Raw genomic sequence first — 13,275 nt, 5'->3', positions numbered from 1 at the left:
CTCGCATCCGCACCGATGTGCGATGTCCACCTCGAGTCCTCATGGCAGGCGAAAAGGCAACAGGCACAAAAAAGGGAGGGTATAGCGAGCATTCAAGGAAGTCGAGGAAGAGCTAGAGGACACGCGCCATAGCGAAATCGACGGGATGAGGAATAGCGCATGGAACAACAGCAGCATAACAGCAAGAGCACGACAGCGAGAAGAGAAAAAGGTTTGCAGAAATCCATCTCCACTTCATAGGGAAGCGTCGACGCTTCTGGGCGCCACACACCGGGACGCGCCCACGTCGTCACAGCATCTTGCCTCCGCCGTGGAGTGGCGCAGACGCTCTCTCTGGCTGACGCTGCGATGAGTGGAGCTCGTGGGCCTGGCGCCGCTGCACCACCGTGCCAAAGGCCCCGGAGCCGGCGCTTTCGACCAGAGCCGCCGTCCCGCTATTATCCGTTTTCATATTGCATGCGTGCTTCAGTAGCAGCGTGCCAGTCTTGTTGCGCACAATGTTTTGCTGTGACTCCATGGAGCGGCGGATGTTGATGTAGCGCTGTAGAAGTACATCGAGCTCCTGCTTGCGGTACCGCTCGAGATACAGCCGGCGACTCTCCACCCTCATGCGAAGTGCGTACAGCTCTTGCTGGTGGCGATGGCGCATGGCGTACTCGCGGCGCTCGAACAGCGTCGTGCGTGCTGCCTCGAACCGCTCAATGTCGGCCAACTCAATCGCTTCGGCATGCACCTTCTGCGCCTGAGCACCCACGTAGTCCCGCTGCTTGGCCAGTGTCTGCTGCTTCAGGCGCGACTCGAGCAGCGAGCGGCTGTACTTGATGAGACGCGGCTGGAAGTCGCGCATCTCCTTCTGAAATCTAAGAAACTCCTCATTTTGCCGCTCCAGCAGCGCCAGCTCCGCCTCCAGCTGCTCCTCTTCGAAGGCGTCGATGCGGGCGTTCCAGGAGTGGTGAAACTCGCGGAACTCTTGCCGGTGCGCCTCCTCGAGCATTCGACGCTCCTCCATCTGCTGCTCCGTGATGCCGCGAACGTGCCGGCTCTCCTCCTCAAGCCGCAGGTTCCGCAGCACCTGCTGCACGAGGTATGCCTCGCGATACATCGCGCGCGCCTGGCACGCCGTCCGGTATGACTGTAGAACCTCAATATGCTCACCCATATTGGGCTCCGCCTCTTCCGCCCGCGTTGCGATGCTCTCTAACGCTATGCGAGCCCGTCGCTCCACAGCGTCGAACTCCTCGTCACACGGACGATCGAGCGGGGCTAGCGGACTCGAGACGTCCAAGTTTAGCGCATCATCGAATGCGCTGTCCGCTGGCCGGCTCTGGCCATTGTGAGAGACAGCTACAACACCATGGGGCGACTCAGAGCTAATCATGCCCGATGCAGATGTCCGGTCGATACTTTCGCTCACACATGCCGACCCTTGGGGTCGCGGATTCTGAAAAGCACTGCCGCTTCCCATTGGATGCCTCTTTGCGGAGCTCGTGTGCGGCTCCGGTACATCCATGGAGCCAGATGTGGAGGCGCTAGCTGTAGCGACAGGCAACAGCATGTTCGCCTCTGTGGATGTCGTCGATATGGAGTTCATTGCGTTAGAGACCTCCGTGAAGACGCACAAATGTTGGCTCTTCTCAGGAAATCAACCGCTTTTCTGTCGTCCCCTTTTCTTCACATACGTGTAAGTTTGTACTTCTGTGGGCGGAGAGGAGTGGGGGGAGTGTATATTGTGAGAAGCATAGGCTGTACGTCCGCTGGCGCCGCGCCAGGTGGCTCGGCAAACAGAGACAGAAGACAGTCGAGGGGAGGGGAAAAATAAAAGAGCGAAGGGGGCAGATGATGAAGGCGAAGGTCGAAGAAAAAGAAATGCGCACCCCAAATAAAGCGCGCCATCCGAGGGGGCAGATAGTGTGGGTACACTGCGCATGTAGCCTTTTTTTTCGCTTCTGTTATGCGTCGAAGCAGACGAGCTGCATGATCGGCAGCAACCAGTCAGAGCCTCGCTCATGTTCTCGCTCTCTCACTCACCAACTGTGAGGGCAGCGAGGTGATTCTTTTCGTCTTGCCTTTGTCCTCCGCCATGCGGCGTTCGGCTCGACAGTGAACATGGTTGCGACAGTGACGCTTATTTATTTTTTTTCAACCGCTTCTCCTCTCTCCTCTGCGTTTCTGTCATTGCTCTACCCCTTCTCCCTTCCCTTTTCTTCGTCCAGATGCCCTCGACGGCAGCCGAGACGGTCGGGATAGGGCGATGGGGAGGTGAGGGGGATGGAAATGCGAATGGGGCCGGCGGGTGGTCTGGGGACAGCCGCGCTGGAATGCATAGTGGCACCGTTCGTTCGAAAACGGGCAGGGAGATGGAGCGGGAGAGTCGAACGTGAAAGAGAGACGGCGAGACGAGAGGCGTGGTTCCGCTCGCGTGCGATGCGAGATAGAGGGAAAGAGGCCGCCACCGTCGTGCCGCTGTGTCGGTATCGATGTAACGAAGGAGTGAGAGAGAGGGAGGGAGCAGAAAAGGGCACCTGATGAATAAGATGGAACGCGCACTGAAAAAGGGGGGAAGAGCAAAGAGAAGGGTAAAAGAGGAGCGTCGAAGAAGAAAAACGCATCCACACGAAGGGAAAAAGTCGCACAGGGTGGGGGAAGAGCGTTACAAGTGGAGAGGCGCAAAGAAAAAAAACATTAAAGCAGTCAAGCAACCGATATATATATAGAGAGCGAGATGTGCGTGTGTAAAGCATCGTGGCAAAGACGGCCGCAGGCACAACAGTAGCCCAAAACCATAGAGATGCAGAAAGGCAGCGACAACGTTACGCACGCACGTACACAGGCGCACACCGAAAAAAAAACAGAAAGGGAAGGGGAAGAGGTGGAGTTAGGGGACGGGAATAGGCAGGTAGCTGATAGGCAAGAGCGGAGCGAGAGGGAGTACAACGAAAATGAGCCCGATGAGGCAAGTCTGCCAGAAAGGGGAGGGAGAAGCGTTGCACAACGGAAACGCACCACTTCCCATCGAAGCCTCCGAGCACTCAAAATTACGCACCGTATGCCCATAGCCCATTCCGACCGCGCACGCATCCCACACCAAAGGGAACCCTTTCCCTTCTTTTTTCTGTCTCACACTCCCTCAGGCCGCCGCGTACAAGATCGAATCGAAAATAGCCATTGAGAGAGGAATACGATTCAGAAAGGCGGTACAGCGAGAGTGAGCGAAGGGCACAAGCATATGGCATCCACAAGCACAGCACATCAAGTAAGAGAGGGAAGTGGTTGGGGACTCCCTCGTGTTTCGCCGCCAGCTACTCCTGTGCCGTCCAGTTTCCTCCCTTCCCGTCCTTTGCGCGTAGATGCACATGAGAGGGGCGTTCGCAGTCGTGAAGTGCAGAAGTGCACTCCACTCGCGCAGGCGACTAAAACAGAGGAGGCGCGCTGACGTGTCCGATAAAATTCAGGAACACACGCAAAGTGTTTGAGTGCGTGAAAGTGAGAAAAGAAGGGGAGCGGACAGTGGCTGCTGTGTCGGCCTTTTTCCGTAGCAACCACGACGAGAGCACGTAAAAAGGTAGGCGTCGCAAGAAAAAGGCACGAGTGACGTGAGAGCCGATCAAGAGTGCCGCCACAGCCCAAGGCGCACAAACGCACGCCCATACCACCGCGGATGAAAAGATGAGAAGAGCGGAAGAGCATACACAGGCGCAGCTGCGGGGGGAGAAAGAAGGAAAAGAAAACGCGTCTGCAGTAAACGCCAACTACGTAGGACGAAGAGGAGTGACCGGGAGGGAGGCAGTATGGAGGGTGAAGAAAGGCATGGCAACCTCGTGTGCACCATCTCTTTGTTCACAGTCCAGTGGCCATGAAAAAAAATGTGAGGGAGGAGAAGAGAGAAGAATGCAGAAGAACTGTGGAGGACTCGGCTCGACAGGAAACGACGCGTCATGGTCCCGCCCTCCTCGTCCTGCGTCGAGGTTGCGGATACGAAGCACATGAAAGATGGTGCGCGTCAAGAGAGAGAAACAGGGACGAAGAACGCACCTACCACCGACGCACCACCGATTCGAGAAGCTCAAACACAGATGACAGCAAAAAAAAAAAGAGGGACAGACACACGTCCAACGTGTGTGTAAGTGCCCGTATTCGCACGCCATACTTTTCTCTAAGCTCCTGTGTGTTTGTGTGTGTGTGCGCGGGCCTGTGTCCGTGGCGCCCTCGTGTGCCTTACGACGAATACTTTCCGGTTTGGCAGAGCAGCCGCCCTTCTTCTGTGTGCATCGTCACTTCCCATCACCTCAAAAAACGCCAGTACGGCACTTTCCGCTGCATAAGAGGACGCTCCTCCTCGCCAACCACGAAAAGTGTAAGGCATGCTGCACGCGTTCTCTTTCCTTCTCTCTCACACTCATCTACTCGCCAGAAAACCACGCACAGCATCCGTCTTCACCCCATCGAGCAACGGGCTGAGAGGGAGGAAGGGTATATGCTCCCCTTCCTTTCAGTCCAGCTTTTCTGCATATTCCCTCTTCCGTTTCGCCTCCTTCATCGCCATTTACTTCCCACGGCCCTCCATTCGTATACCTCTCCTTGTCCTCCCCCCTCAGCACCGATAGCGAGACAAGCACGCGCACTCAAGCGCACGCGCGCTGTGCACGGGGCCAAAACGCATGCATGTTCGCACGTGGCACACAGAAGGAAGAGGAAGAAGCAGACTGAGGGAAGAAAGGGAAGTGGGGGAGGGGGAGAGGTCCGCCACACGAAAAGGAAAAATGGGGGGGGTTGGAGACCGACGAGATGCCTTCTCTCTGTTGGTGCGCAGATAGTCTTCCCTTTTTGCTCGCATGGCTTCACCTTCTGCCGCCCAGAATCTACCGCACTGGGCCCCATGCCCGCTCACCTGCCCCTTCTCTCCCTGCACCCTCCCCCGCTTCCTCCCATACGGCGTTCGCCTTCTCTACACCTTTTTCACACTGCACCAGCGACTGACCCCCTGCCGCTTTTGGTTTCGCTGTTTCTTTGTTCGGCGAATGCACCTCTCTGCAAAAGGTCAGACACCCACGAAAAACTGAGTTGTGCGTCTGTGGAGCGCATGTCATCGAGATAAGCGTCAAAACAGAGAGCGAGCGAGCGAGAGAGCAAATCTTCAACAGCACAAGGAAGAGAATATCGCGAGAGACGGAGCCGCGTACAGAAACCACCGAGCGCTCCCTCCAAGCAGACGACCGGCCTGTCCGCCGACAGCAAAGAAAAAGATCCTCCGAGTCACGCTAAAAAAGAACATCAAAGAACATCAAGCGCACTGCATCACTAATGAAAAAAATCACAAACAGCACAAAAGGCCCTCTTTTCTTCTCTTTTTTTCGTCGGCGTCGACGTGCTGCCTTACCACGATCGAGTCACCGAGCACATGCACACACACAGAGCAGCAGCTCACCCACAACCCCCTGTCGCGCCACAGCTGCATCGGCGTCGACTGGGATGTGCTGTCCGTCGTCGAGGCGGCCCATGCGCCTCGAGAGCTCCCCCGCCTCCCCTCCTTCGCATTACGTGCCACGCACTCAGCGCCACGCGGGCTCGGGCCGACAGTACGCCTTCATTCAGCCAGGCCGCGTCCACCTTACCGCTCCAGGGGTCCAGGCGAGGGTGTCTATCGCTCGGTCAGCAGGGGGCAGGGGCACCCGGGCGCTCGCCTGATGAGCCGCGGCCGGAGGCGGGCCACCTTCAGGTCAGAGCCCCTCGGAGACCACTCGCCGCGCCCAGCATCTATGCCATGCGTCCCCTCTCCGTCATCTCACCCCGCTGCACTCCATACGAAGAGGCGCCCACTCCTCACCGCAGGGCCTGAAGGGCTTGGCGGCGCTCTCGCTATGCTTCCGGCATCGGAGCCTCACCCGTCCGCCCGGTCACATGTAGGAGATGCCGCGCGTGTCGCGCACACGCACTTTGAAGGCGACGGGAGTGCATCGCCGCCCGCCACTCTCGTCCCTCGCTCTCGCCCTCCCCCTAGCCACCCCAGGGTGCTCAGCTCCGATGAGACACCACGCCGTATGGGCTCGACAGCGTGTGCGCGCACTTTCAAATGCAGGCACACGCCTAACGGCAACGCAGCTCTCCGGGTGGGGGACCCGCTGCCTGCGCCGTTGCTAACCCTTGCTGACACCACCAGCAGCGCGCACGGATGGCCTGCACAGCATGCGCCGCGGTGGGCGGGACGCTTCTATGCACCTGCGGCAGCAAGAGGCGCCCCGCTCTCTCCCTGTACTCGCACGCCTCTGACAAGAGTGGGCCGGCCAAGCGGAAGGCGCCCGTGCAAAGAGAAGCGCCCCTGAGCCCAGAGAGCCCATCGCATATCCTCTGCCGTGAAGGCGAAGTCTGCAAAAAACTGAAAAAAGGGATCGACCAAAGACCGGCAAAGGCTTGCACGAGACATGCGCGCATAACAATACGGAGAAGCAGCAGCAGCGCATTCAAATGACGCAAAGAAAAAAGACGCCGCTGAAATGTTTTTGTTTCGAATAAACACACGAACGGCAAGAGGGGAAACGAATCAGGGACCCCGTCGGAGCGGCCGGCACTGCTGTCCTTTTCTGTGCCGCTTTGTATGATGAATGCTCCGCCAACGCCGAGGAAAGGGTGAGGGGATTCGTGTGTGCAGCTCTGCCTATTTGCCCTCGTGGCCCACTGCTTTCATCGCAGACGGAGAGGTTACGTTTGGGGGGAGGGAGGGGGAGAAACAGGTGAGTCTTGCAAGTGTCAACACCTTGGACCCACTGAACCTCTGCCGCTCGCAGCACAAGCGAGGCACCGCACAGGCACGAGCAGAGAGAAGAAATGCATTTGGCCACGGTAGCACAGAGAGACGCCTCGAACCAGAGCAGATGAAAAATAAAAGGGTGGTGGAAGGAGACAGCGACCACATGACGAACGCGAGAGTGTCGGCGGGACAGCTGAAAGGAACGAGAAATATACGATGAAAAGGTGCTCCGGTCGAGCTCAGCGTTGCAGAACGAGGGCAGAGAAAATGAGAGAAGGCGGGGGCAGAGGAGCCGTGTAGTATGAGGGAGAGATGGAGAGACGCGTACGGCGCCCGCCACCCGAGCCCACCAGTACCGTCGACACAGCAGAGTTTTCAGTCTCTTTGTACCACGCAAAGCAGTTGGCGGGAAGCAAAGGAAAGAGAGAGGGAGCAGAGGCGCCTTGCCTCTCGGGGCTTGACCCGAGTACAGGTGCGACCGTGTGCCCTTCTTGCTCCCGCCACCTCCTTTCTTCCAAGCCAGTTAGCCGCCTTTGTGTCGGTTGCCCCTTGTCTTTGGTGAAAGAAGTGAAAAAAAAAATGGAAACGTAGATCGAGCGCGATCATGTCATCTACGAATGATGATGATGGCAACAGGGAGCCAAGTCCCCTGCCCGCGAAGCAAGGATGATCGCGGCGGCACGACTTCCCTGGAATCCTGCCCCTTCCTCAGATACTATAAGGTTGGAGCCGCGGCTGCCAGACGTGTGAAGGCCCCTCACCGGTTCCAGTCCATCAAAAAAAAAGGAGACAAAGGAGGCCAAGCATACACTTACAGAACAGAAAGGAGAGAGGGAGAGGAGACACGGAAAAAAAAAGGACGGCGGCACACTGGAAGGTGAAAAAAAATGAAAGGCGAACACACGAAGAGGAGAAAATGGCACCGACGAAAAGGTGGGGAAAAAAGTGCTAAAGAAACACTGCATGGGTTGCTCAGTCAACGACAGAAAGCAAAAGAGCGAGCGAGAGAAAGCGAATCGCGAAGGAAGTCAGGAAAAAGATTTTAGAAAAAGAAACATGCTACCATTGAGTTTATGTCCCCTCCCTCACCCACCACCAACACCACTATAGCTTCTCGTGGGCGGTAAAGTCGTGTTCGCTGCTTTTCTTTTTCTTTCTCAGTATGTGAAGGCCGAGTAAAGTTGGCGGCGAGAGGGATACATACGCAGTCTCCTCGGCAACCCTAGAAGCTGAGATGCACACCGAAGTACACACACGCACACGAGAGGAGTGTCGAGGCAGAAATGTTGAGGCGAGAGTACGCAGGCCGACGAGATGGTATCGCCTCAAAGTGGGAGGGGGAGACTGCATGCGGCAGTTGGTGATGCACTCTTTCTTTTTCTGGGAAAAACTTCTGCGAGCTCCTTGCCGGGCGGATGAAAGAAAGGTTCATTTTCGGCCATGAATCGCGAGTATTCAGGGAAGGATCCCGACCTGGCTCCTATCGTTCGTGCGCGAAAGTGGCCTGAGGAAAGAGGGTGGGAGAAGAGATGATTGCTTTTACTCTTCGCAGCTCTTTCACTTTGTTCCTCAACTCGTCGATTCGGCTGATGTGGCGCCTTTTTTTTGCTATCGGGTGGTCGGCGTGGGGCAATCGAAAGAGGGGAGCCCAACGGAGCTGAGCAAAAACGAAACTAACGAGAGAAAGCGAAGGACCGCGATCGGTTGCGAAGATGCAAAAATAGCGCGAGGGAGGGAGACCTTTGGGTAGAAGCCGAAGCCGGGCAGACTCAAAACAGGAAAAAAAAATACGCCAAATCTACGGTGATGTGTGGCTTACGGTGAGCAATCTTTACCTCTTTCGATTCGGAGCGTCCAGTTTCATCTCTCTTTTTCCCTTTGGGTAACGCCCATACCCCCAATACCCTTTTTTCCTTCACAACCTGCAGCTTTGAGTGTGTGAGCACTCTACGTGCTTCGACAGGGTGAAAGGTAGGAGAACCAAGCACACAAATACAGAGCAAGCAAGCGAAAAAGATATTCCAGGCGCAGATATCCATCGTCGCGCATCAGAGACCTCTGATGCCTATATGCGGACTCACGCCATTACAAAACGTCAAAGAGGTGTTAAGGAGAACAGAAGGAAGCTCAGCGAAAGAAAAAAATGAAAAGTAGCGCAGACGAGAGAGCGGCGTGTAAGTGGCTCCTCTTTACCCTCCCCCTTCCTCCTCCTCTGCGTTTCAAAGAGGAATCACAAGTCACAAAAAGGGGGAAAGAAGTACCTGCTGGGGAGGCGCACAATATCTCTAGCACCGTTTCGTGCTTCGTGTGTGTGAAGTAAAACATACACGGGGCCAGACCAAAGAAGACGCGTAAGCCCCCCCGCCAAAAAAAAAGGCAGGAAGCTGTGCATGCGAAAACGATCGGCGATCATTTCCTTTCTGGTGTGTTGTCGTCACATTTGTATGTTATCGTGCTTTTGAGGAGGCGCCTATTCAAGCACGCATGGCCGCATACAGGCGTGCACGCCCCTACCGAGAAAGAGTGAGAGACGTACGTTGGGAAGAAGTACTGTCAAATCAAAGAAACTGCCGGACGAGAGAGAGAGAGACAGGGAGACAGAGAGAGAGACAGAGAAAAAAATGCGAATCGAAACATCAGCGAAAGGCGACAAAAGCACTGAGAGACATGAGGGAGGAAGAGTGCGAGCCATCCACGTAATCAACTCCTGTGAACAAAAATATACCCTCTTTTTTTTCTCTGTTCGTTCCTCCATCCCACATCTTCTTCTTTGTGGTACACTGCACGTCCGAAAGCAGGCGAGAAGATGCCTCTTTGGTGATTCCCCTCATCAAGCCTCTTCCAGCAAGCCCGAGAAGAGAAGGAAAACAAGAACGACAGGTGTGAGCAGAGATTGTGAGAGACGGCGGTGGAGAGACGGAGAGCCGTGTCAAGCAAAGCGGAAAGGAAACATAAAAAAAAACTGTCGAAGTCGTGAGAAGAGAGGGTGGGAGTGAGAGGCAGAGAAAAGGTGACGTGAGAACAGCAATGCGAAAGAGAAGAAAAAAAAGAGCGCTTGCGTGCGCGTTTATGCGTGCTTACTTGTATGAGGGTGTGCGTATCGTAGCCGCGTACAAGAAAGGGAGAAGCACCACACGAAGAGGAGAGGAGCGGAAAGCGTGTCAATTAGTGAAAGGAGACGACGTGAAGAGCAAAAATCACTCTGAGAAGAAGAAAAAGATCCCAGGAAGGGATCCATAGAAACCCGAAGCGTGAGACGTCACAGCAAAGCACGCCCACGCCATTAAAAAAAGGGGCCACGAAGGGCGACAAGCAAACGAAGAAAAACACGAGAGAGACAGAGAAAAGGAGAAGGACACTTTTATACAGAGAAACCGCTACATACGCCACACAGAGGCGGCACTTAAAAGGAAAAAGCGACAACAAAAAGAGGAACAAGCGCACTCAACGAAGAGGTAAAAAGGGGGGAACGCACACGCACATACGGCGGGAGAGAGAGATCACAGTAAGCGAAAGAGAGAGAGGGGGGAGGTTTGTCAAAAAAAGGGGGCAAATCACGTACCAGAGAAGCCACAAAAGTAAAACGACAAAAATCAATGAGGGAGCGAACATTTTGTTTTTAATAGAGGGGGGAAAAGTGGAGCAACACAGAGACAAAGCAGCGAAGCGTAAGAGACTGGCACAATGATTATAGTGATTCGTCATGGTCCCCTCCCCTGATCAGAAGGCGGAGCTATAATAAAAGTAGGCAGCGGAGCAATGAAGGGCCCACTGGCAGAAACGCAGGCAGGCAGACACGCGGTTGCAGGGGCCGATAGCGGGAGAAGAGATGAAATAGAAATGTCAACGAGAACAGCAAAGGGGGGGGAGCAGTGAAGAGATTTTCAATTGTATCTGTCACTGTGTGTTTTCCGTTCTCAATCGCTCTTACGTTCTCCTCTTCTCCATTTTTTTCCGTGTCTTCGTTTTTTGTTGCTGCCGAGTGACCGCAGCAGAGCTGATGCTCTACTTTGCATGGATGTAGATATGTGCGGTTGGGCGTATATGCGAGGATGTGTGTCCGTTTGAATGTCGCTGTGGCGTTGCCCTTTCACTCTTTGATAGTAACAATGGTTAAGTGGTTGCACAGCCGTTTGAGCGCCCTCTGTGTGTGTGTGTGCGTTTCACTTTCATCTGTGCCTTTGACTTATCTCGGCTTCGCTGCACATCCGTCAACACCACAATCACACCTCCGCCTTTTTTCTTCTTGTGCCGCCCGGGAGCAGGAATAGACGGCTACAATTCAGAGCAGCAGGTTCGGAGCCCATGGCCAGGAGCTTAGGCACTGCTGCTGTGTAGAGGTGAAAGGCGCTAAAGGGAGAGAAGCGTGTCCTCTCAGCGGGAGTGGCACCCAAAAAAGGAAGCGGCAGAGAATGTGAAGAGGAGAAAAGAAGAGCATTGGGGCGCCCCAGTGCGCACACAGAGAAGGGAAAAAAGAGAGAGAGGCGAAGAGTGCCGGCACCAGTAGAAGTAGTGAAAGGAAAAAAAGACGACAGGCGGAAAAGGGTGCACGTGAAAGCCAAGAAAAAGAGCTGCGGGGTCTCGAGGGGGGAGGGGGGAGGGCATGAAAGGAAGTATGAAAGCGCGAGAAGAGGAAATAGAAACATTTTTTTTACAAAATCAGTGACGCAGAAGGAAAAGAGAAGGATCAGCTGAACATGAAAGGGATTGGAAAAAAGCAAACGAAAACACAAAATAAAATAAAAAACAAAGCGAGTTGAAAAATGACACACGAGAGAGGCACAAGATAACGGTCGAAGAGGCCTCGTGAAAGACAGAAGGTAAGCGCGAAAGTTAAAGAGGAAAGGGGAAGAGAGAGCGCGCGCGGAAAAGACGGAGGAAGTGGGTTCAAGCGTGAAGTAGGTGACGAAACCTTTGAGCACAAGTCAAGGCGAAAAAGCAGCACAGCATCAGCAGCTGCTTTTCTGATGAGAGATGGAAAAGAGGAAGAGAAAAAAAGAGGTCGGCAAACAAAAACAGGTGAAAAGGGGGGAGAAAAAAGTAACCGCCTACATGGTATTTTTGGTTCTTTGGTGTGAGTGTGCGTGTGTTCTCTTTTTTGTCGTGCGACATGGTAGCCATTTCCTTCGCTTCCTTGAGGGCATTCGCGCAAAGACAAAGCCCACACGTACGCACACAGAGAGGGGGAAAGAGAGAGAGAAAGACGTCAAAATAAAATGAAAAGACAAGAAACGAAAAAAAAACGACACATAAAATCACTAAGCGAGTGTGCCGCCAATGCGACTTGCTTCTGTTTCTGTCTTGTGTTCTTTTTTGTACAGCCCGTTCTGTACGCCCCTTACGCGTCTGTGTTGTTATTAAAGCAGGCACAGCTGTTTTTTTTTTTCGAGCCCCTCATTCTTCGCTTTTTAAGAAATCTGGGCCTCAAATACAATCACTTGACACGGAAGCCTTCGTGCTATGAAAGGTGACAATCAGTGGCGAAGGCATGGCGTTGAGGGAGAGAGGGGGAAGGGGGGAAGACATGAGTAGGCGAGAAGCGAACAGAGGTGGAAAGGGAAAAAGAAACTGACGAATCGAAAATATGAAGCGCACGCGCATGGGCGCGTGACAGAGAGATGGAAGAAAACACAATCGTGGTGAGGTGAAATGAGCAGAAGAAGGGGGAAGAGGGATTGCACGTTGAACTGACTCCTCACAGATGCGGAGAAAGAGTGCACAGTGGATGGGGCACAGAAAGAACGCGCACACACGCGAGCGCATCCACATAAACACGGGTTTTCGGCGAAGAGAGGGAGACGTTTGGTGTAGAAGAGGGAGGCAGATAGGCACGACAGACTGAAGAGCAAAAGATTCTGCGGCACAGTGAACTCTCCTCCGGAGAACGCGAGAAAATTCGCGCCCTCGCTACGGAGAGCGCTTCTCCTACGATACAACTAGCTGGGCTCAAACGTCCCAAGCCCCCCTCCCTCACTCTCTTCCTCAGTGCTCGGCAGCCTCTCTGATGGTGTTTTATGGACAGAAAGAGCTGAAAGAAAAAAAAGAAGATAGCAAGAACAAATCAAGAGGAAAAATGAACAGGCACGAAGGCACACGCACTCTGAGAAAATGTCGATTACATCTCCTACCGCACCAGTGACCTATACGTCTTGGAAGCGGCGATGAAGCAATGCTGGTCCCGTGAACTATGGTAATGAAATTGGAAATATAAGAGGAAGAGCGTAATCACGATGAGGAAACTGTAGCGTCCTCAGCTCATTACAGCTACAGAGAGGACGTGCATGTGTGTCTGAGAGGGGTAGTACGCGGCTTTCTGCGAATGTTCTTATGAGTGGGCGTATCCGAATTCTCTTTCCCTCTACAGCTCCCTACGTCGTCTCTTGGCGCCGGGTCATCGCACAGGAGCGATGAAAGCAAACGAAACGGAAAAAAAACAGAGAGACGAAGAAGAACTGTGTGTGTGTGTGTGTGAGTGAAAGAGGCAAAGGTGAAGTGCCAAAAAAAAGAGCCGCACAGAAAAATCCTTAAAG

General features: G+C 54.0%; 1 protein-coding gene across 1 annotated transcript; it reads right to left on the bottom strand.

The window, feature by feature from the left end:
• Positions 1-289: 289 nt before the first annotated feature.
• Positions 290-1,591, bottom strand: LSCM1_00458 (uncharacterized protein; the record flags this gene model as incomplete). Its single annotated transcript, XM_067318109.1, has 1 exon — positions 290-1,591. The coding sequence occupies one exon, from the start codon at positions 1,589-1,591 to the stop codon at positions 290-292; it is 1,302 nt and encodes a 433-aa protein (XP_067174214.1).
• Positions 1,592-13,275: the final 11,684 nt, after the last annotated feature.

The sequence above is a fragment of the Leishmania martiniquensis genome, chromosome 36, assembly GCF_017916325.1.
Source record: "Leishmania martiniquensis isolate LSCM1 chromosome 36, whole genome shotgun sequence".
NCBI classification, from domain to species: domain Eukaryota; phylum Euglenozoa; class Kinetoplastea; order Trypanosomatida; family Trypanosomatidae; genus Leishmania; species Leishmania martiniquensis.
This window is presented reverse-complemented; position numbering and strand designations above follow the sequence as displayed.